At 42.2% G+C, this 24536-nt stretch overlaps 1 protein-coding gene across 4 annotated transcripts in view; it reads left to right on the top strand.

Annotated features, from left to right (window-relative positions):
- Positions 1 to 24536, top strand: part of MCM10 (minichromosome maintenance 10 replication initiation factor) — a 46147-nt gene that overhangs the window by 7492 nt on the left and 14119 nt on the right. For 3 of the 4 annotated variants that reach the window (XM_045793944.2, XM_045793946.2, XM_087857710.1), the window contains exons 6-17: positions 433 to 607; positions 2676 to 2841; positions 4407 to 4574; positions 6379 to 6495; positions 14359 to 14558; positions 16221 to 16321; positions 16981 to 17091; positions 17177 to 17297; positions 19124 to 19352; positions 20433 to 20574; positions 21206 to 21324; positions 23060 to 23173. In XM_045793944.2, the coding sequence (XP_045649900.2) occupies positions 433 to 607; positions 2676 to 2841; positions 4407 to 4574; positions 6379 to 6495; positions 14359 to 14558; positions 16221 to 16321; positions 16981 to 17091; positions 17177 to 17297; positions 19124 to 19352; positions 20433 to 20574; positions 21206 to 21324; positions 23060 to 23173 (1763 nt within the window). The remainder of the gene's footprint in view (positions 1 to 432; positions 608 to 2675; positions 2842 to 4406; positions 4575 to 6378; positions 6496 to 14358; positions 14559 to 16220; positions 16322 to 16980; positions 17092 to 17176; positions 17298 to 19123; positions 19353 to 20432; positions 20575 to 21205; positions 21325 to 23059; positions 23174 to 24536) is intronic. The other variant, XM_045793945.2, reaches the window with a different exon arrangement.

The following is a 24536-nucleotide window of genomic DNA, read 5'->3' as shown; positions in this document are numbered from 1 at the left end:
ACTTCCTCGTGGAGTCTACCACAGAGCTCTGTGTATGGGAAATACTCAGTAAATGTCATTGCACAAAGGAACTGTGTTTGAGAGCAGCACTGTAATACAGCTGCCCCCTGCTACATTTGGCTTTTTAAGTTTAAATTAGATTAAATAAAATTAGACATTCATTTCTTTGGAAACACTAATCCATTTTAAGTGGCTGGTGGCCCCCGTATCGGACAACATTGGTGTATAACCTTTCTGTTGTCACAGGAAGTTCTTTTGGGTTACACTGCAGAGGTTTGGAGGGTAGTACAGAAATGGTCTTGTGGGCTTCCTTTGTTCTCAAGATTTGGTTATTGCATATGTTGATTTAAAAAGAACCAATTCTATAAAAACAAATTTTGTAAGGATCAGTGTGATTTTTCCTTTCACTTAACTTTTATGATAATTTTCTAGAGTCCAAAAGCTCGTTTTCAAGGATGACAAGTACACTTCCCCAACCACTCCGAACTACTCCTGGAAACAAACCTAGTGGGTTGACCAGAGATCAGAGCGCAGGGACCCCCAGGAGTTCTGGAGAACCAGCTCAGACAATGGTCTCCGTGGAAGCCTTCTCGGGCCTGAGGCTCAGGTCAGTAAGTATAAAGACCTCTCACTCTGTTTTCATGGCCCACTTGTCATCCTTCCCAAGGATTGAGCCTTGTAGAAATAATGTGTCTGTACAGCAGATCTACTTAACACCACCAGCTCTTGAATTTGGCAAAACTTGGCAGTAAGACGAGCCATAGCATTCAGTACAGTTTGCATGTGAAGTGTTTACAGAAGCCTTTTTCTTGTTTACATGAGGAATAAAAGATAATGTATCTGTAAAAAGGAAGTGGACAAATAAATAAGAGTTATTTAATGAGAAACAGTGATAGAGACTATTTTTAAATCCATAAAGGTATATACAGTTTAGCCAGAATAGTAGTACCTTCTTGTAATACTAATGTTAAGAAAAGTATCTGTGCTCTTTTTCCTTCTCATAACTTTTAAGGCAAATTTATGCCCTTTACTTCAGTTATAACTGTGGGGAAATTAAGATACTCGGTTAAAATAGGAATAAATCCCAGGATCAGTTCAGTTAAAAGCCTTTTAAATCTTCTTTGCTGCATACTGCTACTCCATTGTATCTCTGTTAATCTGTCGAAGCCGCGGGCAGAGCAGTGATCCTTACTCTGAGACCAGATTGCTTTTCGTGCAGTCCCTCTGAGTAGCTAAGTGCAATCCCTCTAGGACAGCTAACCCTTGTCAATCTAAACTAAAACTGCTAGGGTCTTAAATTCTATATTATTGAGTAGGGGGAGAACGAGTAGGTGTCAGAGTCTATTGTAAAGACTCTGGACTCCAAAATCAGAAGAAAGTACTCAATTACATCTGAGACAATCTGTGGGATGAGATGCAGTAAAAGCTGTGGTTCCCACTGAGGGCACCCTGGGTTTTTGTTTTTTTTTTCCAAGGTAAACATCCCCCTACCAAGATGGTCCTGCCTGCCCCAGTGAGTTCGCAGTTGAAATTCCCCACAGAGAAAGATGGTGCTAATGGGAGTGCACTGCACACGTGGATTGAGTGGAGGTACACGAAAGTCAAAACTCCTCAGCCAGAGCTGCTGAGCGGCCTACAGACTTAGGGGACTGCACAATTGTTTGAGTCTCTTTGTAATTATTCTGGCCCTGAAAATACTCCAAAGGGCAGTAACATGAGAGTAACCTATTCACTCAGGAATCAGGTCACGAAAAGGATTTCTCCACCTGCATCAGTGTTTTTCTCCTGAATATTTTTCATTTCTTCAGAGTTAGCTTTATGACTTTCTCTTCCTAAAGACCTTTGAAATAGTTAAATGTCATGTTTTTTCTGTTTTTCTTTTGTCGTTGAACATATAATATGATCAAGTATGGAATAGGTATTAATATTCTCCTAGACAAAAACAACCTTTACAAATCCACAAGTGTTTGGCCAGTCATTAGGAGTAAGAATATATTAACTGAAGCTGGATTCGAAGCCTCTATTTATTGTTAAATAAAAATGTTGGGTTAAAAAAAAGCCCAATTAGAAATTGGAGACCCTGTGAAATTCTGGCAGAATTGGTGAAATTTAAATATCTTTTTTTTTTTAATTTTTAAGATTTTATTTATTTATTTGACAGAGATAGAGAGGGAACACAAGCAGGGGGGAGCTGGAGAGGGAGAAGCTGACTCCCTGCTGAGCAGGGAGCCCAACGTGAGACTCGATCCCAGGATGCTGAGATCATGACCTGAGCTGAAGGCAGATGCTTAATGACTGAGCCACCCAGGCGCCCCATAAATATTTTTAATATTAATTCATGTTTTGTATTAAAGTCAGAAGAGATTACTTTTAAAAGACAAGTGTAACATACATTATAATTTTTAAGACCTTAAAGAGTGTGCGATCTTTCTTATTTTCTGTATAAGCTCCAGTTCTCTATCCAAGGAAGCATAAACTAGCTTTAAAAATTATCTTATTTTTTTATCTGCCATAAAAATCTTTGCCTTATCCATACTACATAACAAAATCCCCCTTAGAACAGGTACTTCAGAGAAGATTTCTGCCCATAACATCTTTTCTAACCAACCTGCTACAGTGCCAGGTAATCTCTTATTAGAATTATAATCAAATCATTGCTGGTTTCTTGACCTCAGGCGGCCTCGAGTGTCCTCCACAGAAATGAACAAGAAAATGGTTGGCCGAAAACTGATCAGACTGTCTCAGCTCAAGGAAAAGATGGCAAGTGAGAAGCTAGAAGAAGTAGACTGGGTGACTTTTGGAGTTATATTGAAGAAAATCACTCCACAGAGTTGTAATAGTGTAAGCCATCTTACTGATTTCTTAGCTGCTCTATCACAAGCTGACTGTGGGTGCTTGTGTTCTTGATTTCTCTACCTTAAGCCCATCAGTATTTTATTTTGAAAAAGCTGCTAGTAAGTTCACAGATTGCCTCACCATCATTGGATTGCTATCTGGAGGTTAAATACATAAAGAATGTCCTACTTATGAAAGATCTGGTATACAGAGTCCTTGGACTTTTCACTGTATCATTCCTGCTGCATTTCACTTGTCATTGTTTTGGGGGTGCATGTGGTGACCCCTGTGACACTGTCATCCCGTTTGTGGGGGAGAGGCCAAGTTCCCAGATGCTCATGAGAGCATGCCTAGAAGGAAGAGGTCAATCTCAGAAGTTCTGAAATTGCCGACCTGTGCCAGCGCAGTGGATATTACAAAAGATCTAAAGGTTTTAAAATCGCACTTGGTAACGGGAGGTAACAGAAAGATGACTTTGTGGCCTGGCAAGTCAGAAAACCTGGGTCCTGAGCCTCAATTTCCCTAGCTATGTGAACTTAGGTTGACCTTTCATATTTAAGGACTTCTACTTCCTTCTTTGTAAAAGGAAGGAATTGGCTTTTGGTTATATCAGAATTCTCTCCCAGCTCTCAAATACTATGCTTAATCATGCTCAGTCTTGATTTCGTTCTCTAATTGAGATCTTGGTCAACCCAAGATTGTTCTGTGGATCCTGATCTAGCCCTCTGACTGTCAAGGTGAATGTGAACACATCTGGTTCATTTGATTAAGTTCTTAATTGTGTCACAAGTGGCTATAATGACATTGAAATAATAGGTGTGAAATCTTATCTGGACCCTTCCAAGAAAGGCATTGTACAAATCCATGGAAGCATAGTTATGTAACACTTGAATCCAGTCAATACCTCACCATAACCTATAACCACCCCTGTTCTGGGATCCCTGTGTGAAATAGCTTAATTCAATATTCAATTTATTTTGTTTAAAAAAAAAACTGTGAAAGTGGAAGTTTTTTATAAATGGTCGGCATTTTGAGTTGCATTTCTTCAGATATATAATACTTCTGAAATTTTACAATTAAACATAGATAGTTGTCTTTAAATGATGCTTTTGTTTTTCTTCTAGGCAAAGATTGAATAGCACAGAGCTGATACCTTTTTATTAATATTAATAATATAATAATCAGGGATAAATAATAGATTCACTAAATTTACATCAGTAAGTTATTAAATGCTAGTGCCAAAACTTCCACTAGTCCTTTTAATATTGTGTGTGTTTGTGTGCGTGCACAGTTAGAAGGCCGTGCTATCCCATTGACTATTTAGACCTGAGAATTAAAGACTTCACTAACATGTGTCCTACTGGCTTGCCTGACTTCACCTTCATTTCTAAAATGAGATAGGTAATAAATACTAAAGCCTAGAGAGAGGACTAATTTATAATGAATAGACATTCTCAAGATTATATAGTCAGGGTAGTTTATATGTTTCCACAGTAGAGCACTTGAACCATAAATGGAGACAGTATAACCCATTGTGCAAAATTTATTAAAAATAAAAATATTTGTTTCAGGGGAAAACATTTAGTATCTGGCGACTGAATGATCTCCGTGACCTGACACGGTATGTGTCATTGTTCTTGTTTGGAGAAGTTCACAAAGAACTCTGGAAGACTGAACAGGGTACTGTCATAGGGCTGCTCAACGCTAACCCCATGAAGCCCAAGGATGGTTCAGATGAGGTAAGAATTGTTTCCATGGTTTCTTTCTGTCTGTCTTTCCTTCCTTCCTTCTGTCTGTCTGTTCCTCTTTCCTTCTTTTTTTCCTTCTTTCTTTTCTTTTTTCTCTTTCTTTCTTTTCTTTTTTCTCTTTCTTTCTCTTTCTTTCTTTCTTTCTTTCTTTCTTTCTTTCTTTCTTTCTTTCTTTCTTTCTTTCTTTCTTTCTTGCCTTTGTTCCTTTGCTCTTTCTTTCTTCCTTCCATCCTTCTGTCCTTCCTTCCTTCCGTCCATCTTCCTTCCTTCCTTCCCTCCTTCCCTTCTTGTCTTTACAGCTTAGCCAAGTTCTATCAAAAACTGGTCTACCTCCAGATACTGAATCATGCTTTTATATATCTCCATTAATCTGATTTTTTGTTTGTTCCTCACCACCAATATTCTGAATTTCCATCTACTCTTAATGTTTCATAACAGCTTTTTTCATTAAATATTTTCACATTAGTTCCAAGTTTCCTGGAGTTTTTTGAACTGTTCTGCTCAGGTCTCCTTTTTTTTTTTTTTTTTTTTTTTTTTAAAGATTATTTATTTATTTATTTATTTGACAGAGACAGAGTCAGCCAGCGAGAGAGGGAACACAAGCAGGGGAAATGGGAGAGGAAGAAGCAGGCTCATAGCAGAGGAGCCTGATGTGGGGCTCGATGCCAGAACGCCAGGATCACGCCCTGAGCCGAAGGCAGATGCTTAACCGCTGTGCCACCCAGGCGCCCCACTGCTCAGGTCTCCTTACATCTCTTTCATAGATCTCCATTGGCGGCATCGAGCAGGCAGGATTTTATAGTTGGCAGGACTTTGCCCTGTTAGTTGTATAGCCATAGCTGCAACTTAGAATCAGAGTGATTTCATCTTCTCAAGCAGCAATAGAGTTTTCCCTGCTGTTGCAGACTGAGATCTGTGAGAGGCAAAGTTATTTCTTTTCTTCCTTTCACCAGAGAATGGCAACAAATCTTCATCTGTTGGTTCAAATGTGTTTGGCTACAAGTAACAGAAAAACTTCCCTACAGGTTTTTGTTTTGTTTTGTTTTTTTAAGATTTATTTATTTATTTTAGAGAGAGAGAGAGAGAGAGGGCACGAGCGGGAGGGGCAAAGGGAGAGGGAGAGAGAATCTTAACTGGAGCTGGATGCGGGGCGGGTGTCAATCACGACACTGAGATCACAACCTGAGCCAAAACCAAGAGTCAGATGCTTAACCGACACCACCACCCAGGTGCTCCACACTACAGTTTGTTTTAATGGTTAACATTGGGGTTTGTTTATCTTCTATAATAAATAATCCCAACAAGGCAATGTAGTGATGTCAGGGCCAGCGTCTGTGAGCCTCTCAGCCTTCTCCTCTTGGTCACTGGATGGCTTTGAAGCTCTTGCCCTCACATTACCATTCAGTGCAGGAGTGAGCCTGCCCCACCCTGTCTGCTTTGGTTGGGAACCCTTGTGTTAGTCTCGTTGGCCAGAACACAGCCCCATGACCATTACTAGCTTTAAGGGATGCTGGGAAAATGAACAGGATCTATCACCTGAGGCTGAGCATTGGCCAGCCCAAATGAAATCCAGATTCTACAGCAGAGACGCAGGAGAGAATGGATACTGGGTAGAGAATTGAACATGTCTTCTATACCTCCCATTCCTAAAGCTGTTTTGCAGGGTCCTGGCTTCTAATTCCTGTAGACTACTAACGCCTTGCTAACTCCCACCAACCAGCCTCGTACTCATTCTTGCTGATGAAAGGCCATACCTTTGCTGGCTTTTAACTCCTGCCCTGTGTCTTCTCTGCAGGTATGTTTGTCTATTGATCATCCTCAGAAGATCTTAATCATGGGTGAAGCTCTTGACCTGGGAACCTGTAAAGCAAAGAAGAAGAATGGACAGCCATGTACACAGACTGTTAATTTGGTTGGTTTCTGCTCTGTTGGGATGGTTCCTGCTGAAGACAGGATCTAATGGGAATAGAGCGTAGATAGCGTAGCGGTAACAATCAATTTGGAACAGAGTTTCCTACACAACAGGAAGCACCAAAGTAAGAAAATTCAGTGTGTGGTTAGTAACTGCCAGTTTAAAAAAGTGAGGACAAGGGAGGGATTTAACCTCTCAGGAAAGTGATCTTTTACTGCCAACTGATTAGGAGGTATAAGGAAGATGGAATTTTAGTTTCTCCTCATTCTGAACAGTGCCAGAGCTCAAACACTATGATGAAATGCACTAAAAACCTTATTTTAGTCTCTGAACGCCAACATATATTTTTTAGAACTTTTTAAAAAATAATAGTCATGATAACTTGAGATATGTCACATACCATGCTTCACCCTTTTAAAGTGTACAGTTCAGTAGGTTTTTTTTTTTTTTTTTATTAATAATGATTTTTTATTATATTATGTTAGTCACCATATAGTACATCCCCGGTTTTCGATGTAAGGCTCGATGATTCATTAGTTGTGTATAACACCCAGTGCACCATGCAATATGTGCCCTCCTTACTACCCATCACCGGTCTATCCCATTCCCCCACCCCCCTCCCCTCTGTAGCCCTCAGTTTGTTTCTCATAGTCCATAGTCTCTCATGTTTCATTCCCCCTTCTGATTACCCCCCCTTTCTTTATCCCTTTCTTCCCCTACTGATCATTCTAGTTCTTATGTTCCATAGATGAGAGAAATCATATGATAGTTGTCTTTCTCTGCTTGACTTATTTCACTAAGCATTATCTCCTCCAGTGCCGTCCATGTTGTAGCAAATGTTGAGAACTCATTCTTTCTGATTGCTGAGTAATATTCCATTGTATATATGGACCACAACTTCTTAATCCAGTCATCTGTTGCAGGGCATCTCGGCTCCTTCCACGATTTAGCTATTGTGGACATTGCTGCTATGAACATTGGGGTGCATATGGCCCTTCTCTTCACTACGTCTGTATCTTTGGGGTAAACACCCAGTAGTGCAATGGCTGGATCATAGGGTAGCTCAATTTTTAACTTTTTAAGGGACCTCCACACGGTTTTCCAGAGTGGCTGTACCAACTTGCATTCCCACCAACAATGTAGGAGGGATCCCCTTTCTCCACATCCTCTGCAACAATTGTTGTTTCTTGCCTTGTCTATTTTTGCCATTCTAACTGGCGTAAGGTGGTATCTCAGTGTGGTTTTGATTTGAATTTCCTTGATGGCTAATGATTTTGAACATTTTTTCATGTGTCTGTTAGCCATTTGTATGTCTTCATTGGAAAAGTGTCTGTTCATATCTTCTGCCCATTTTTTGATTTGTTTATTTGTTTCTCGTGTATTGAGTTTGAGAAGTTCTTTGTAGATCTTGGATACCAGTCCTTTATCTGTAGTGTCATTTGCAAATATATTCTCCCATTCCGTGGGCTGCCTCTTAGTTTTTCTGACTGTTTCCTTGGATGTGCAGAAGCTTTTAATCTTGATGAAGTCCCATAAATTCATTTTATCTTTTGTTTCTCTTGCCTTTGGGGATGTGTCATGAAAAAGGTTGCTTTGGCTGATGTCGTAGAGGTTGCTGCCTATGTTCTCCTCTAGAATTTTGATGGATTCCTGTCTCACATCGAGGTCTTTCATCCATTTGGAGTTTATTTTTGTGTATGGTGTGAGATAGTGGTCAAGTTTCATTCTTTTGCATGTAGCTGTCCAATTTTCCCAGCACCATTAATTGAAGAGACTGTCTTTTTCCCACCGGATGTTTTTTCCTTCTTTATCAAATATTAGTTGCCCAAAGAGCTGAGGGTCCATTTCTGGGCTCTCTATTCTGTTCCATTGGTCTATGTGTCTGTTTTTGTGCCAGTACCATGCTGTCTTTGTGATCACAGCTTTGTAGTACAGCTCGAAATCCGGCATTGTGATGCCCCCAGCTTTGTTTTTCCTTTTCAACAGTTCCTTGGAGATTCGGGGTCTTTTCTGTTTCCATACAAATTTAAGGACTATTTGTTCCAGTTCTTTGAAAAACGTTCTCGGTATTTTGATCGGGATAGCATTGAAAGTGTAGATTGCTCTGGGTACCATGGACATTTTAACTATGTTAATTCTTCCGATCCATGAGCATGGAATATCTTTCCATCTTTTTATGTCTTCCTCAATGTCTTTTAAGAGTGATTTATAGTTTCTAGAATAAAGGTCCTTTACGTCTCTGGTTAAGTTAATTCCAAGGTAACGTATGGTTTTTGGTGCTATTGTAAATGGGATGGATTCCCTGATTTCTCTTTCTTCATTCTCGTTATTCGTGTACAGAAATGCAACTGATTTCTGAGCATTGATTTTGTATCCCGCCACGTTACTGAATTGCTCTATAACTTCTAATAGTTTGGGAGTGGCTTCTTTTGGGTTTTCCATATAGAGTATCATGTCGTCTGCGAAGAGAGACATTTTGACTTCTTCTTTGCCGATTTGAATACCTTTGATCCCTTTTTGTTGTCTGATTGCTGTTGCAAGGACTTCTAGTACTATGTTGAATAATAGTGGCGAGAGTGGGCATCCTTGTCGTGTTCCTGATCTTAGGGGAAAGGCTTCCAGCTTTTCCCCATTGAGAATAATATTTGCAGTAGGCTTTTCATAGATGGCTTTTATGAGATTGAGAAATGTACCTTCTATTCCTACACTCTGAAGGGTTTTAATCAGGAAAGGATGCTGTATTTTGTCAAATGCTTTTTCAGCATCGATTGAGAGGATCATATGGTTCTTGAGTCTTTTCTTGTTGATATGATGTATCACGCTGATTGATTTGCGAATATTGAACCACGCTTGCATCCCAGGTATGAATCCCACTTGATCGTGGTGGATAATCCTTTTAATGAACTGTTGGATTCTATTAGCAAGTATCTTGTTGAGGATTTTGGCATCCATATTCATTAGGGAAATCGGTCTGTAATTCTCCTTTTTGAGGGGGTCTTTGCCTGGTTTGGGGATCAAGGTAATATTGGCCTCATAGAATGAGTTTGGTAGCTTTCCTTCTGTTTCTATTTTTTGAAATAGCTTTAGGAGAATAGGTATTATTTCTTCTTTGAATGTTTGGTAGAATTCCCCAGGAAAACCGTCCGGGCCTGGAGTTTTGTTATTTGGAAGGTTGTTTATCACTGACTCAATTTCTTCATAATTAATTGGCCTGTTTAAGAAATCAATTTCTTCCTTTTTCAATCTTGGTAGTTTATAGGTTTCCAGGAAAGATTCCATCTCTTCCAGATTGTTTAGTTTATTGGCATATAGCTGTTGATAAAAATTTCTAATAATCCTTCCAATTTCAATGGTGTTCGTCGTGACCTCTCCTTTTTCATTCATAATTTTAATAATCTGGGTCCTTTCTCTTTTCTTTTGGATAAGTCTTGCCAGTGGTCTGTCAATTTTATTGATTCTCTCCAAGAACCAGCTTCTAGTCCTGTTGATCTGCTCTACTGTACTTCTGGTTTCTGCTTGATTGATTTCAGCTTTAATTTTGGTCAACTGCTTACTTGTGCGTGGATTAGGCCTGTCCCTCTGTTGCTGTTCCAGCTTCTTGAGGTGAGAATATAAAAACTGCATTTTAGATTTTTCTATTCTTTTGAGTGAGGCTTGGATGGCTATGTATTTCCCCCTTAGGACTGCCTTTGCAGTATCCCATAGGTTTTGGACTGTTGTATTTTCATTCTCATTGGTCTCCATAAATTGTTTAATTTGATTTTTGATTTCCTGGTTTATCGAGTCATTCCTGAGCAGGATGGTTCTTAGTCTCCAAGTGTTTGAGTTTCTTCCAAATTTTTCCTTGTGGTTGAGTTCCAATTTCAGAGCGTTGTGGTCTGAGAATATGCAGGGGATAATTTCAATCTTTTGGTATCGGCTGAGACCTGTTTTGTGTCCCAGAACATGGTCTATTCTTGAAAATGTTCCATGGGCATTAGAATAGAATGAGTATTCTTTGGTTCTGGGGTGTAGTGTTCTATATATATCTAAGAGGTCCAACTCGTCGAGTATGGCATTCAAAGCCTTTGATTCTTTGCTTAGTTTTTGCCAGGGTGTTCTGTCTATTTCTGAGAGTGGAGTGTTGAGGTCCCCTACTATTAATGTATTTTTATCTATATGTCTCTTTATTCTGGTTAAGAGTTGGCTTGTGTATCTTGCTGCTCCCCTGTTGGGGGCATATATATTTATAATTGTCATATCCACTTGTTGAATACTTCCTTTAAGAATAATATAGTGCCCTTCTGCATCTCTAACTATAGTCTGTAGTTTAAAATCCAATTTATCTGATATGAGAATTGCTACCCCAGCTTTCTTTTGAGGTCCATTTGCGTGAAAGATGGTACTCCATCCCCTTACTCTCAGTCTGAATGCATCTTTGGGTTCGAAATGAGTCTCTTGTAGACAGCAAATGGATGGGTCATTTCTTTTTATCCAATCTGCAACCCTGTGGCGTTTGAAACCAGAATTTAAACCATTAATGTTCAGGCTGAGTACTGAGAGATATGCTTTTAATTCTGCCATGTTGTCAGTAAAGTCTTTGTTTGTATTGGCTGTGACTTTCTGTTTTGTATCACTCTTGGGGCCTTTTTACTTTTATAGAACCCCCCGTAATATCTCCTGTAGGGCTGGTTTCGTGGTTACGAAATTGGCTAGTGACTGTCGATTCTGAAATGTCTTTATTTCTCCATCAATTCTGAATGACAGCCTTGCTGGATAAAGGATCCTTGGCTGCATGTTTTTCTCTGAAAGAGCTTTAAAAATGCTCCCCCAACCCTTTCTCTCATTCCAGGTCTGTGTAGACAGGTCTGATGTAATTCTGATGCCTTTGCCTTGGTACGTGAGAAATTTCTTTGCCCTGGCCGCTTTCAATACTGTTTCCTTGGATCTCATATTTGCGAATTGTACTATGACGTGACGTGGTGTAGGTCTGTCATGGTTGAGCTTGGGAGGGGTCCTCTCTGCCTCTTGGACACGAATGTTTGTTTCCCTTGCTAGATTAGGGAAGTTTTCAGCTACAATTTGTTCAAATATCTCTTCTAGACCTCTGTTTTTCTCCACCCCCTCGGGGATGCCGATGATTCTAACATTGGATCGTTTCGTTGAGTCAGTAATCTCCCGTAGCCAACATTCGTGGGCGTGGATTTTTTTAAGACCATCTTCTATTTTTATTTTTTCCTCTATTAACCCATTCTCCAATTCACTAACCCTTTCCTCCGCTTCCGTGACCCTGGCCGTCAGAGCCTCTAGTTTTGCCTGCATTTGGCTCATAGAATTTTTAATTTCTGTCAAATTCGCTCTCATTTCCGCCCTTAGGGATTGTATATTCTCAGTAATATTTTCCTGAATACTTTTTTCAAGTCTACTCATTATCTTGACCATTGTTACTCTGAATTCCATTTCTGATAATTTGGTTACATCCATATCCGTTACTTCTGTGGCAGAGGCCACTGACTCACTGTCTTTTCTTTGCTGGGGGGGGCTTCTCCTTCTTGTCATTCTGATGAAGAGAGGTTGCGGGGTTTCCAGAGCCCAAAATTATTGACTGGGTCCCAGGCCGTGCCCCTTGTTTTATAGGGATCTTAGAGATGTGGGCTTCTTCTTTAAAGATTTTATTTATTTACTTATCTGAGAGAGGGAGACAGACAGTCAGCAAGAACGAAACAGAAGCAGGGGAGTGAGAGAGGAAGAAGCAGGCTCCCAGCGGAGGAGCCCGATGAGGGACTCCTTTCTGGAACGCCGGGATCACGCCCTAAGCGGAAGACAGGCGCTCAATGACTGCGCCACCCAGGCGCCCGGGTTGTGGGCTTCTTGATTTTTCAGCCTGCCTTCTGTGTTCTGGGGGAGGGGCCTGCCGCGCCGATACTCAGGCAACCCTGTTTGGTTAGAGTCTCTGTGTCCCCTGCGAGGGAGGATGGGGATGGGCACTCTCTGAGCCGGTATTTCCAGGCTTTTGTTCTCTGGCGGCTTTCCCTGGCGGCCGGCTATGCCTCTTCTGAGAGTCAGAGCAGCAGAGGCTGCATTGTTGCAGAACAGAGGGATTGCGGCCCGTTCTCCACTGATGTTCTGGCCACTTTAACTCTGTTACTGTTGGTGCTGCTCAACCCTGCAGCGTCCCGGGATGTGAGCCCCACACCCGGCGTCCCTGCCCTCACTTCCAGGGCCAGCACGTCTCTGTCCTTTGTGTTTCTAATGCCGCCAGCCACCGGCCGCCCCGCGCGCTCCCGGGGTCTCCCGGTCTCAGTCTATGCCCGGTGAGCACACCTCGATTCCGGAGTTTCGTGAGAAGCCTGGTGGCGCGCGCACCCGGTTCAGGGTCTCAGCCTGCTGTTTCGCGGGTGCCGACCGCGAGTCCGCCCGCTCCCCCGTGCAGGTGGCCCGCCAGCCGCCAGCCGCCCCGCGCGCACTCCGGGAGTTCCCGGTCTCAGTCTGGATCCCGTGAGCACACCGGGATTCCGGTGTTCCGGGAGATGCCTGGTGGCGCGCGCGTTCACGGCTCACCGGTCTCAGTCCGCTCTCTCGCGGGTGCCCTCCGTGAGTCCGCCCGCTCCCCCGTGCAGGTGGCTGCCGCTTCCCGGCGCCCAAACGCGGCGGCTCCCTCCCCCTTCCGTTTATCTTCCGATATCCGTGCACGGTTTACAGCTCCCCTCTTGGTACCTCAATACTCAGCGCTGGAGATGTTCATTTGTAGAGATCCAGATGCATCATCCTGCGTCTCAGGCTGATTCCGTGGTTATATAGGCTGGTCTGGTACCTATCCAGCCCGACTCAGGGGACCGGCTGAAAAAGGGGTCCCCTACTCCTCCGCCATCTTAACTCCCCTCCCAGTTCAGTAGTTTTAATACTGAGGTGTGCAGCCATCACCACTATGTAATTTTAGACCCCCTCTCACTCCCTCCCCAAAAAACCCATACTCATTAGCAGTCATCCCCTATTACCCTCTTCCCCCAGCCCCTGGTAAGCACTGCTTTGCTTTCTGTCTGTCTGGATTTGCCATCTCTGGACATTTTATATAATGGAATTGTACAATATGTGGCCTTTTGTGTCTGGCTTTCTCTTAGCATGATGTTTTCGAGATTTGTTCATGTTGTTGCATGCATCAGTACTTCATTCCTTTTTGTGGTTGAATAATATTCCATTGTATGGATAGACCAGTTTTGTTTATTCATTAGGCAGTGGACGTATTATGAATACTGCTGCTATAAGCATTCTTGTACAGGTTATTATGCGGATGGATGGATGTTTTTAGTTTCCTTGGGTATATAACCTGGAATTTCTGGGTTGCACGGTAACCCCATGTTTCAGCTTTTGAGGAACTGCCAGACTGGCTTCCAAAGTGGCTTTTATATTCTCACCAGCAGAAAGGAGGCTTCCATTTTTTTCCACATCCCGGCCAGCACTTGTTTTGTCTGTCACCGACGACAGCCATCCTAGTACATGTGAAGTGATGCTACTTCGAGCTCGCTGAACAGATTAAAGGGCAAGTTTTGGTTTCATGTCCTTTTAGTTCCCTCATTCCTGCCTAACAGATGAGCTAGTTGAGCAGGAAATAGCAGGAGGGAAATAGCTGGAAATAGAGGTCTCAGCGGGAAGTGCCTGACAGATTTCCACATAGCAGTGTGATCATTAAAACCTCGTTGTTGCCACATCTAGGGGAATTTCAGGGAAATTGCTGTGGTGCTGCACTTGACGAATGGCCTTGGAGGTCAGTAGGGGGGGCTCTACACTCAATAGTGCCCCATGAAGCTGGGAGAAAGCAACAGTATTGATGCTGTGCCCTGGTGTGTCACCCTAGTCCTGATGCAGCTGCTCTTCCTTTTGCAGAATGACTGTGAGTACTGTCAGTACCACATCCAGGCCCAGTACAAGAAGCTCAGTGCCAGGCGAGCCGACTTGCAGTCCACCTTCTCCGGAGGACGAATTCCGAAGAGGTTTGCCCGCAAAGGCACCAGCCTAAGAGAGCGGCTGTGTCAGGATGGTTTTTACTATGGAGGGGTTTCTTCTGCATCATATGCAGCCTCAATGTAAGTCCGGGGCTTCTTTCGGGACAGGGATCTTGCTTATCTCCTTATGAGAAAAAACCCAATGGTTGTACTTTTCTGTAATGGTCCTAGAAGACCTGTACAGGTTTTATCTTTCATAAATTCATGGCCTGGAACAAGGTAGACAAGAACCGCCTTTATTCCCAGGTAGAGGAAAACATAGGAGCGGGAAAATTAGGTAAGTTGTGTAATGATGGTCTTTAACACGGAGCCCACACTTCTTTGGCTTCTAGTGTAAATAGTGCAACGTTGTCAGGGCTGATTCTATGGCCGTTAAAAGTATGTTAATCCCAGGGGCGCCTGGGTGGCGCAGTCGTTGGGCGTCTGCCTTCGGCTCAGGGCGTGATCCCGGCGTTCTGGGATCGAGCCCCACATCGGGCTTCTCCTCTGGGAGCCTGCTTCTTCCTCTCCCACTCCCCCTGCTTGTGTTTCCTCTCTCGCTGGCTGTCTCTCTCTGTCAAATAAATAAATAAAATCTTTAAAAAAAAAAAAAAGTATGTTAATCCCAGTGTTGGCATCCTGTAAGTCATTTCCCTCCCGAATATGACAGTGAGGTGGCAGACCGCTTGGAACCCACATTTAACTCCATGAATTAATAGCAGTTAAGCCTTACACAGGAGTGGGGTATTGCTGAGGCAGACATCCGTGACCTCTCTTCTGGGGATCCCAGGCCCTCCAGAGAGTCCCTGAAGTAGGTGATTGATGGCCTTTTCACCATTGGGAAGAAAGTACATCTGTAGACGTGGCCGGTTTGGGACCTGTCAACAAAGGAGCTACCGCTCGTCCAAGAACAAAACATTTTGTTCCCAGGCTAACAGAAATTGAGCAAGAGGACTCTCACCTCCTGCCTAACTTGTCATATTGAACACATTTTAAGATTTAAAATAATGCCTGTATTTTTTGAAACTGCAAAAAGCAATACTCCTGCATTATAAAAATATTTCTGTATATATACAGTTCAGTCAAAAGGAAACAATAAAAACCAGGTGTAATCCCACCACCAAGATAATCGTTAGTTCCTTGCTGTCTACGAACACATGCGCGCGCGCGCACACACACACACACGCAGCTGTATATGCTTTTAGATGGTTTTTTTTTCCATATGTATAAATTTCCAGTAATATAAAATGAGATCATACTGGACCTATACTTTGCAACTCTCCCCTCCCCTTAAAATAATTAATGCTTTCCTTATCGAATATGCACTTACGGCATTATTTTTAGTGGCCACATCGTCTTCTTTTACATGGCTCTCTGATAAAACCATTCCCTGTGAATAAACATTAATGGTGTTTCTAACTTTTAACATTGCAAACGATGTTTTAGCCCATTAATATCCTGTTTCTGCCTAGTTCTTAATTTCTTTAAGATAAATTCCTAGACTGCTTGATTGAAGTGGTGGCATATTTTTTATTTCTTTTGCCATATTGCTTTTCCAGAATGGCCTCCACCAAATTTGCAGGTTGCCTGACATAATGTATTCAACAGCTATGCTGTAGAATCATGGTATTAAGAAAGTTTCCTTATACAGTGCTTTGAGAAACATTGACAATTTGTAATAAAGGAATACTTCTGTGCCCGTACCTCATCAGAGCATTGAATTTTAGTGATTTTCCTTTTGCGGGGGGTGACTTGTCATTTCAGTGCAGCTGCTGTTGCTCCTAAAAAGAAGATTCAAACCACTCTGACTAATCTGGTCGTTAAGGGGACAGACTTGATCATTCAGGAAACCCAACAAAAACTTGGTAACTGTTTTTCAATACTGTATTTCTTTCTGCAGCTTAAATATGTAGTCTTTAGGATTGAAAATGGTCACAGTTGTTCATGCCCTAAGTTATAAATATCCACTTGTCACTATAGTTAGTGAGTGATGTGGCCTAAGCTGAAGCAATCAGGTTTGCTTGGCAGCATCTTAAGGAAAAACAGCATATTAATCATGGCCGAGTCTTTGAGTAGATGCTTTATAAATTTTCTTGGTGTATTTGGTCTAACTCTTAATGTCCAGCATTAGAATCGGTAGTATCAGGTTCCTGGTGAAACCCATCAGTTACCTTCTTATTAAAACAGGTCTAAGTCAAAGAGTGGCACCTCTGCCCTTTTCACTTGGGGCTTTATTCCTAGCAGTGGTGAGGGCCTAGCACAGACCCTACCCATAGCGAACACCCCAGACATAGTGTAGGAAATGACCCTACAGACACTGGCTTGAAATAAGATCTTTGTCATGCCTTCACAGTCCTACCAATCTACTAGAGGCTAAGGATTCTTTTTTTCTCTTGGCATTCCATCTACTTCATTTACAAATGAAGTGAACTCTGTGAACGCACAGAGTTTTAAAAGTGACGTCGCATAATCTCAAACTGCCAGAGCTTTTGAGTCCTCTAAAGCTGATGTTTGTATATTCCAGGAATACCCCAGAAGAGCTTGTCTTGCTCTGAGGAATTCAGGGAACTGATGGACTTGCCTACGTTTGGAGCCAGAAACTTAAAACAACATTTAGCCAAAGCCAGGTTATCAGGTAGAGTCAGCCTGCCCTTGCTCTAGCCTCATGTCTGTGCTCCCCAGGCCCCTCGGAGCCCCTCAGTCTGCGGTTTATGTTTCAGGGGTGACGGGGAGCCCGAAACCTGCTTTCCAGGTTTCTGTCTCGGCATCAGCCCTCTTGAAGCAGCAGAAGCAGCACATGCTGGAGATGAGGAGGAAGAGATCAGAAGAAATACAGAAACGGTAAGAATAGCTGCTTTAATATTCCCTATTTAGATAGCTCCTCTCAGGGATCCTCAGAATGTTATAATGGATTTCCAAAATGTGGCTTTAGATTTGGCTGGTTGGCTACCTTTTTAACTTTGGAAGTTCAAAAGTGATTTTAACAGAACCTAAGAAGATAGCCTTTCGAGTTCTGTATTTCTGACTCACGCTAATGAATTTGAGACCAGGTGGGACAGGTTACAGTAATTAACACCCCAGGGAAGAAGAGAAAGAAGGAACACTTGAAGAGGGTTTTGCGAAAAGGGGAAGGCACCTGTTGACCTGTTTGCTCTCATTTCTTAGTTCTACCACAATTGGTTTTTAAATTACAGGCTAAGCCAGTGAGTAGATTTTGCAGTTGTTCGGGTAAATAGTAAAAATGAGGCATTGAAAGTGGAGAGTCATTTTAGCGGCAAAAACAAGTGGAAAATGGTGCAGTAGGCGGATGAATCAAAGATTCATAACTCAAGTTATCAGAATAGTGGTCAGATGCTTAACATGTACGGAGCATGCTGTGCACGACATAAATACAGTGTCTCACTTGGGCCTTACCATAATCTGTGAGGTGCTGTTATCCTTGTTTTATGAGTCAGGTAACAGAGTGCCAGAGAGCTGGTTGGTGGTGGAGTCAGGTTTGTACTCACACGTGTTCTGCCCCCCTTGAAACAGTTACACTGTCCTAAATCTGGGCCACTGAAGGGTACATGGTTCAATAAACAGGAAGTCAACTTTAAGTCACTAGGAAATTCTTTGGAAAAATCCAGAGATAGATTTGGCCTCAGGCAGGTGAGTTTGAGGTGCTGGTAGACTATCTGTGGAGGTGTTCTTCATGTGGCTACAGGTGATGTAAATAGATACATGGAGTTGTGGCCCTATGTGAAGTAGGGGGCACCTGCCCATTTAAAGGTCTTACAGTTGGGGTGCCTGGGTGGCTCAGTCGTTAAGCAGCTGCCTTCGGCCCAGGGCGTGATCCCAGGGTCCTGGGATCAAGCCCCACTTCAGGCTCCCTGCTCCACTGGGAGCCTGCTTCTTCCTCTCCTACTCCTCCTGCTTGTGTTTCCTCTCTCGCTGGCTGTCTCTCTTTGTCAAATAAATAAATAAAATCTTTAAAAAAAAATAAATAAATAAAGGTCTTACGGTTGGAAGTTTTTCAGAATTTTGCTGGCCAAACAAAACATATCTTTGGGTAGGTTTCACAGGCAGGTTACAGGAGAGGACATGTGGTAGTGCAAAGAATCCTGGCCTGGGGTTACCTGGTACTAGTCCTCAGCCTGTCATTTATGAGCAGTAGGGTCTTGGGCCTCAATTTCTTCATCTATAAAATAAGAGTTCTGGACAACATAGTTTGTGGCAACTGTTGTTTTTCAATAGCCTTTAAGTTTCCAAAAGAAATTATCATGTGAATTATAGCATCTTTCTGTGAAGGACTTTCAGATGTATTTTTGTGTTATCTCTTTCCAATAAACTAAAATATAGAGAAATTCCGTGAGTTCCTGCAAGTCCCAGCTAACCAGAGAGCTAGGAATACAGCCCACATCTCACCTTCAGGACTGTGTTCTATAGAGAGGGACCCACTAGAAAGCCAGTTGGCAAAAATAGTAATCAGTTCTAAATTGGTAAAATGATGAGAGCTTATCAGTGAATAATCAGTTAACCAGACGTAGCAAAGCCAGCATGTTCTCAGTGCTAATCTGAATTCTTGTCCGAGGAGGGGCAGCTATTTTACTAATGACTACTTGTCAGCTTGGTGGCCTAGCCTACAGTGTCCCAGTCTGCATATTTTGTAACTGCCTATTTCTTTAAAGATTTCTCCAAAGCTCGGGTGGGGTTGAAAGCCCAGCTGTGCCTTCCTCTTCTCAACGGGCCCCTTCTCAGTCTCTGAAAACGGGGGCTGCGTTGCCCAGCCTGGAAGGAACGCCAGCCACACAGATGCCCAAGCTTGGGCGAGGCATCTCAGAAGGTGATGATGTTCTCTTTTTTGATGAGTCACCACCACCAAGACCAAAACTGAGTGCTTTAGCAGAAGCCAAAAAGGTAAGTGACATCTATTTTTAACCTTTGAATTTGCATTCTGTAAGACATAGCTGGAGTTGCAAACTTTGTATGTCTATGATCAGGAAAGACAGACCGTAATAGCTATTTATTGATCATGATAATTAGAGTCCAAGGAATTTCAAGGAATAATGGTATCAACATAATGCCAGTGATTTAATCCAAGAACATTACCCATTCTCCACACTGTTCCGCCTGAGGCTGGCCCGAGGGAAACAGATTCTGGAAATTGTTAAGGCAAGACTGTAAAATGGTGGTTTAAAGAATCCTTCTTTAAAAGAACTCTTACAAAGGAGCTAGGTTGCTCTGATTGACGTAGGAGTTGGGAGTGCTCAGAAACCCCCCTCTCCCCTTCCTGAGTCACCCTGAGCCCCGAGGAGAGCCTGACTTCTCTTTGTTCTAGTTAGCCGCTGTCACCACACAAAGGGCAAAGGCTAGTCATAAGTCACTGCTGCACCTGCAGTAACGATAGTGATAACAATTGCACGTGTGATCTCGGGGTCATGAGTTTGAGCGCCACGTCGGGTGTAGAGCTTACTGAAAAAATAAACTGTAAAACAATACAGTTGCACGTGTACCCGTGATGTATACACACATGCTGTTTGTTCTGTGTAGGTTCATGCTTTGCACGCATTCTCTCATTTCATCTGCACAGCCTAGTAAACGCTGTCATCTCCATTTTATAGATGTAGAACCTGAGGCTGAAAAATTAAGTAATTTGTGTAAGGTTACAAACTAGTAAGTGGCAGAGCTAGAATCCTGTCCTCATTCTGTCTGGTTGCAAAACAAACTTCCACAGTGTTTGTGTGGTTCCTTTGTAGGTCCTGAAGCCCAGAGTGTAACTGATGTTTAACTTGATATTTAAGCCGAAACTTTATTAGCTTAGAGACCTGTCTCCATGCTTTAAAATTTTAATAACTGGGTTAATAATGCGAAGCAAAGAGAAGATCTTTTTTGCTGATTTATATTTGAGAATTCAGTGGTTAAAAACTAAAAAAGGGACATAGAGCTATAGATAACTGTGTCGTCTTTAAGATTTTTATCTCCGTTTTTATTTTCTAGTTAGCGGCTATAACCAAATTAAGAGCAAAAGGCCAGATTCTTACAAAAACAGACCCAAACAACATTAAAAAGAAGCAAAAGGACCCCCAGGATGTTCTGGAAGTGAAGGAACGTGTAGAAAAGAACACCTTTTCTCCTCAAGGTACTGTGGATTTCAGAGTTAGCAGTGGGAAGGCTGCCATCTGTGAGATGTTCTAAACCATAACTACCATCCCTGAGGCCAAAAGTCGTTGTTTTACTTAAACTGGCCTCTCTGTACAAAACCTAAATAGGATCTCTACAGCTGGAACTGACTGCTTTGCTATAATCACATTAAATTGAAATGAAATTATGCACAATCTAAAAACTTAAGAAAAAGATTACTCATTGGATCTTTGTACAGATATATTAGTACAAAGGTTTACTTTCAAAGAAGTAGAATTTCTTTGTTTGCAAATTGCCGTTTTTACTTTGAAGACTCTGAAGTTGACAGTCACATTTTACCATTAATTTGTAAAAAGGATTTTTGTAGATGTTACCTATCGTCATAGTCCGCTCCTGTCTAAAGGTGGAAGAGATTCTAATCCAGGGTCAAATCTGCCATCCCCCATATTCTACACCCTACTTCCTCTGCTCACTCCTAAGGAGTTTTCCTCTGCTGGTACCTAGTGGAGTAAATGAAGTGTGAAGGGCTTGGTTGGCAGGGACGGAGATAACTTGAGGAAGCTGAGTCCATGAGGTTCATTGCTTCCTGGAATTCCTCTGACAGCTGCTGTGTTTCCTTTCTGCTCTAGCTGAAGATGAATTGGAGCCTGCCAGGAAAAAAAGGAGAGAACAACTTACGTACCTGGAATCTGAGGAATTTCAGAAAATCCTAAAAGCAAAATCAAAGCACACGGGACTGCTCAAAGAGGTAAGAGCTCAAAAGGTCAGAAATGATAGAGATGCCCTCCAGATGCCAGGCACTTTGTCATGGGACTAAGAATCTATTTCTTCTACCTCAACCAAGATGTAGTTATATGTCTGAGTTGACTTTGAAGAACAGGAATACTTCTGATGGAATTTAGCTTTGCCCCTGTCCTTGAATTGAAGAATATCATTTATCATTATTTTAATGGACCTCAGTGTTATAAAAATGTTACCTTGTAGTTATGGCTTTGAATTGATGTTTAAGTGGTTCACCGCTATAGCTGTTCTTTTCTGTTCTGCTATATGGGAAGGAATTTTTATTCCATTCAAGTATTTTTATATTGGTATTTCAAATACTGTAAATCAGTAGTTACCAACCCATTGGGGGTAGTTGCTCTCAATCCTGTGTATTTTGAATTGCTCCCTTATTATCCTGAAATAAAATTCTTGGATAATATAAATTACCTAACTACAATTTTTAAGAATATCAATATGATATCCTACGTGTGATATAAATAAGAAAAAAAGAAAATATTTATATTAAAAATATATATTTGATTATGTTACTATGTAGGCACAACTGTCCCAGAAGAAATAATGAAGTTTTTAGAGGGTTGGATTATAAATGTAAATGAGACAAGTAGAAATGAAGGCTCCTTTAGGTGTGTGTTTTTGGTGACTTAAATACCATGGGTCTGTTTCTTTGACAGTGTATTTTTTTTTTAAACCGTGAATAATCTAGGGAACCTTTGAAGACACCGAACTACAGTTGTCCCTCTGTATACACAGGAGTTACCTAGTTGTACTCTTGGCATATTCAATATATATTTGAACTATGCACAAATATTATAGGGTTGTACGTAAAGCAGTTAGGTTTGAGGGTTATAATTGGGTTTTTCATCCACATGGGTACCTTCTAGGATAGTCAGAAGAATCCTTTCATATGGAGAGACTGTTCCGTGCATTGTAGGTGCAGCCTCCCCGGTCGCTGCGAGTAGCAGGGGTAGCAATCACTGGGATGACCAAAACACAAAGTGCTCCCACCAATTTTCACAATGTCTCCATGGGGGCGGTACTGTTCCCATTTAGTGCCAGTACTCTGAATGCTCTGCTCTTTCGATTACTGACTAATGAGATAGTTGTATATTTTACTATTCTACCAGCCTGAAACTTGGCCAGGAGAGAAGCTGGGGCTGACCCTGAGAGGCTGTAGAGCTGAGCTCCTGGCCTCTGTGGCCACCAGAGGTCTCGGGCCTTGTGCAGCTGCACTAACTCCCGAGCTGTGACCACCTTCTGCTGTCAGCCTCTCTCTGCCCTCACACCTACTCCCTGTTGTTCCAAACAACTAGGAACTGCTCCTGGCAAACAGTATCGAATAGACTGGACTGTCCTAAGTGGGGAGGCACTGAATACCTTCCATAGCTTGAGTCTGTATGTGCCCAGGAGAAAAAAATGCCTTCTGGTGCACACACTTGACGCGGTGACGATGTTAATGATGTTAGTATTTTCAGTTTGTATCTGGTGTTTTAAAAATCACCAGATGCTTTCATATTAGTTTTTGGAAAAATAAGAGCTTATGTCTACTTCTGATCATCTTTTGGTTTGCAGTTCTTTGAGCTCTTATCAGGTATCCTACATATAGTTAGCTTGTCTCTTTGGCTGTGTTTATTATTATTGAATTGGTGCCTGAGTACGTGTTGGATTTAGTGCAAGGTCTCTTGTATGCCTTGTCATTCCAGGCTGAGGCTGAACTGCAGGAACGCTATTTTGAGCCATTGGTGAAAAAGGAACAAATGGAAGAAAAGATGAGAAGCATCAGAGAAGTGAAATGTCGAGTAGTGACATGCAAGACGGTGAGTGGAGAGATGCTTCTAACCCTGGGCCCTGTTTGGAGCTGTTGTGACCTCTTGTGACTCAGCAGAACGTGGAGATATATGGGATATGGGGCCATGTCTTGTGATTGGAGTCCTGCACAGGTCATTTAGTTAGGCTGGAAAGCAAGCTGCTCACGACAGCCAAGAACCTGGCTGCCTGTCTACTTGGCCTCCAAGCTCTGGTGGCGGAGCATTGGTGGTGAGATTTTCCTTTTATCTAACCACAGGTCCTGGTTCTGCAGGCAAGCCTTGTCCATTAGACCCAAGTTATTCTTACCCATCCTTCTCAAGTTTCTAGCACACCTTCAGTTTACGGTTCACAGTCCTGGGACATTGGGTGAATGATTTCCTTTGGCATCACATGTTAGGAGCAACTACTATTGTCCCTTTCTACTCAGGGCTTAGCCAGCTAAACTGAATCTCAAGGCAAAGTGTAAATTGTATCATTTTCTATGTTTGCAGAATTTTTACACTAAGTCTATTAGAAGATGATAAACCCCCTGTCCTTCAACACTGATAAAATAGGACCAAGAAATAGTTCTTGCAGAACTGTATCCTTCCATTACCATTCATTTTATCCTGCTTGGCTAATCCTCCTCGTAAGCATATGTAAGAGGAGGAAGAGACTTAGCTTACCAAGTACAGTTTTCTCTGTCTTTATTCCTTTTAAACCTTAACACCCTCCTTTACATTTAGGGGACAGCCCTAAACCGGCTATCACCAAAAGGCAGGGCTTCCTTGGGAAAGTTCAGAATAAATAAAGGTTTTACTTCAGATAATAGCTTGTACTCTGACAAAACAGCAAACCTAAGGACGTAGCTGGTGTGTTAGTTTCCCATTGCTGCTCAAACAAATAACCACCACCTTGATAGTTTAAATGACACAACTTTATTATAATCTTGCACTTCTGTAGGCCAGAAGTCTCTTTGTCTCATGGGGCTAAAATCCAGGTCTGGCAGGACTGCGTTCCTTCTGGATGCTCTAAGGGAGAATCCATTTCCTTGCCTTTCCCAGCTTCTTGATCCCACCCGTATTCTTTGGCTTGCAACTCCTTTCTCCATCTTCAGAGCCAGCCATAGCAGGCCGAGCCCTCTTACATCCTCCGGCCTCCTCCCTGTGGAGTCCCGCTTCCACTTTTAAGGGCCCTTATGATTCCATTGAGCCCACCCAATAATCCAGGATCATCTCCCAATTTTAAGATCAATTAACTAACAACCCTGGTCCCCCTTTGCCATGTAACCTAACATGCTTTTGGGTTCTAGGGAGTAGGGTGTGTATGTCTTGGGCAGGGGGTGGCTGTTCTGCCTACCACAGCTGGTGTACCATTCTGTTCTGTATTTCT

Source organism: Ursus americanus, chromosome 31 (genome assembly GCF_024610735.1).
Source record: "Ursus americanus isolate L20-20 chromosome 31, mUrsAme1.1.p, whole genome shotgun sequence".
NCBI lineage: Eukaryota > Metazoa > Chordata > Mammalia > Carnivora > Ursidae > Ursus > Ursus americanus.
This window is presented reverse-complemented; position numbering and strand designations above follow the sequence as displayed.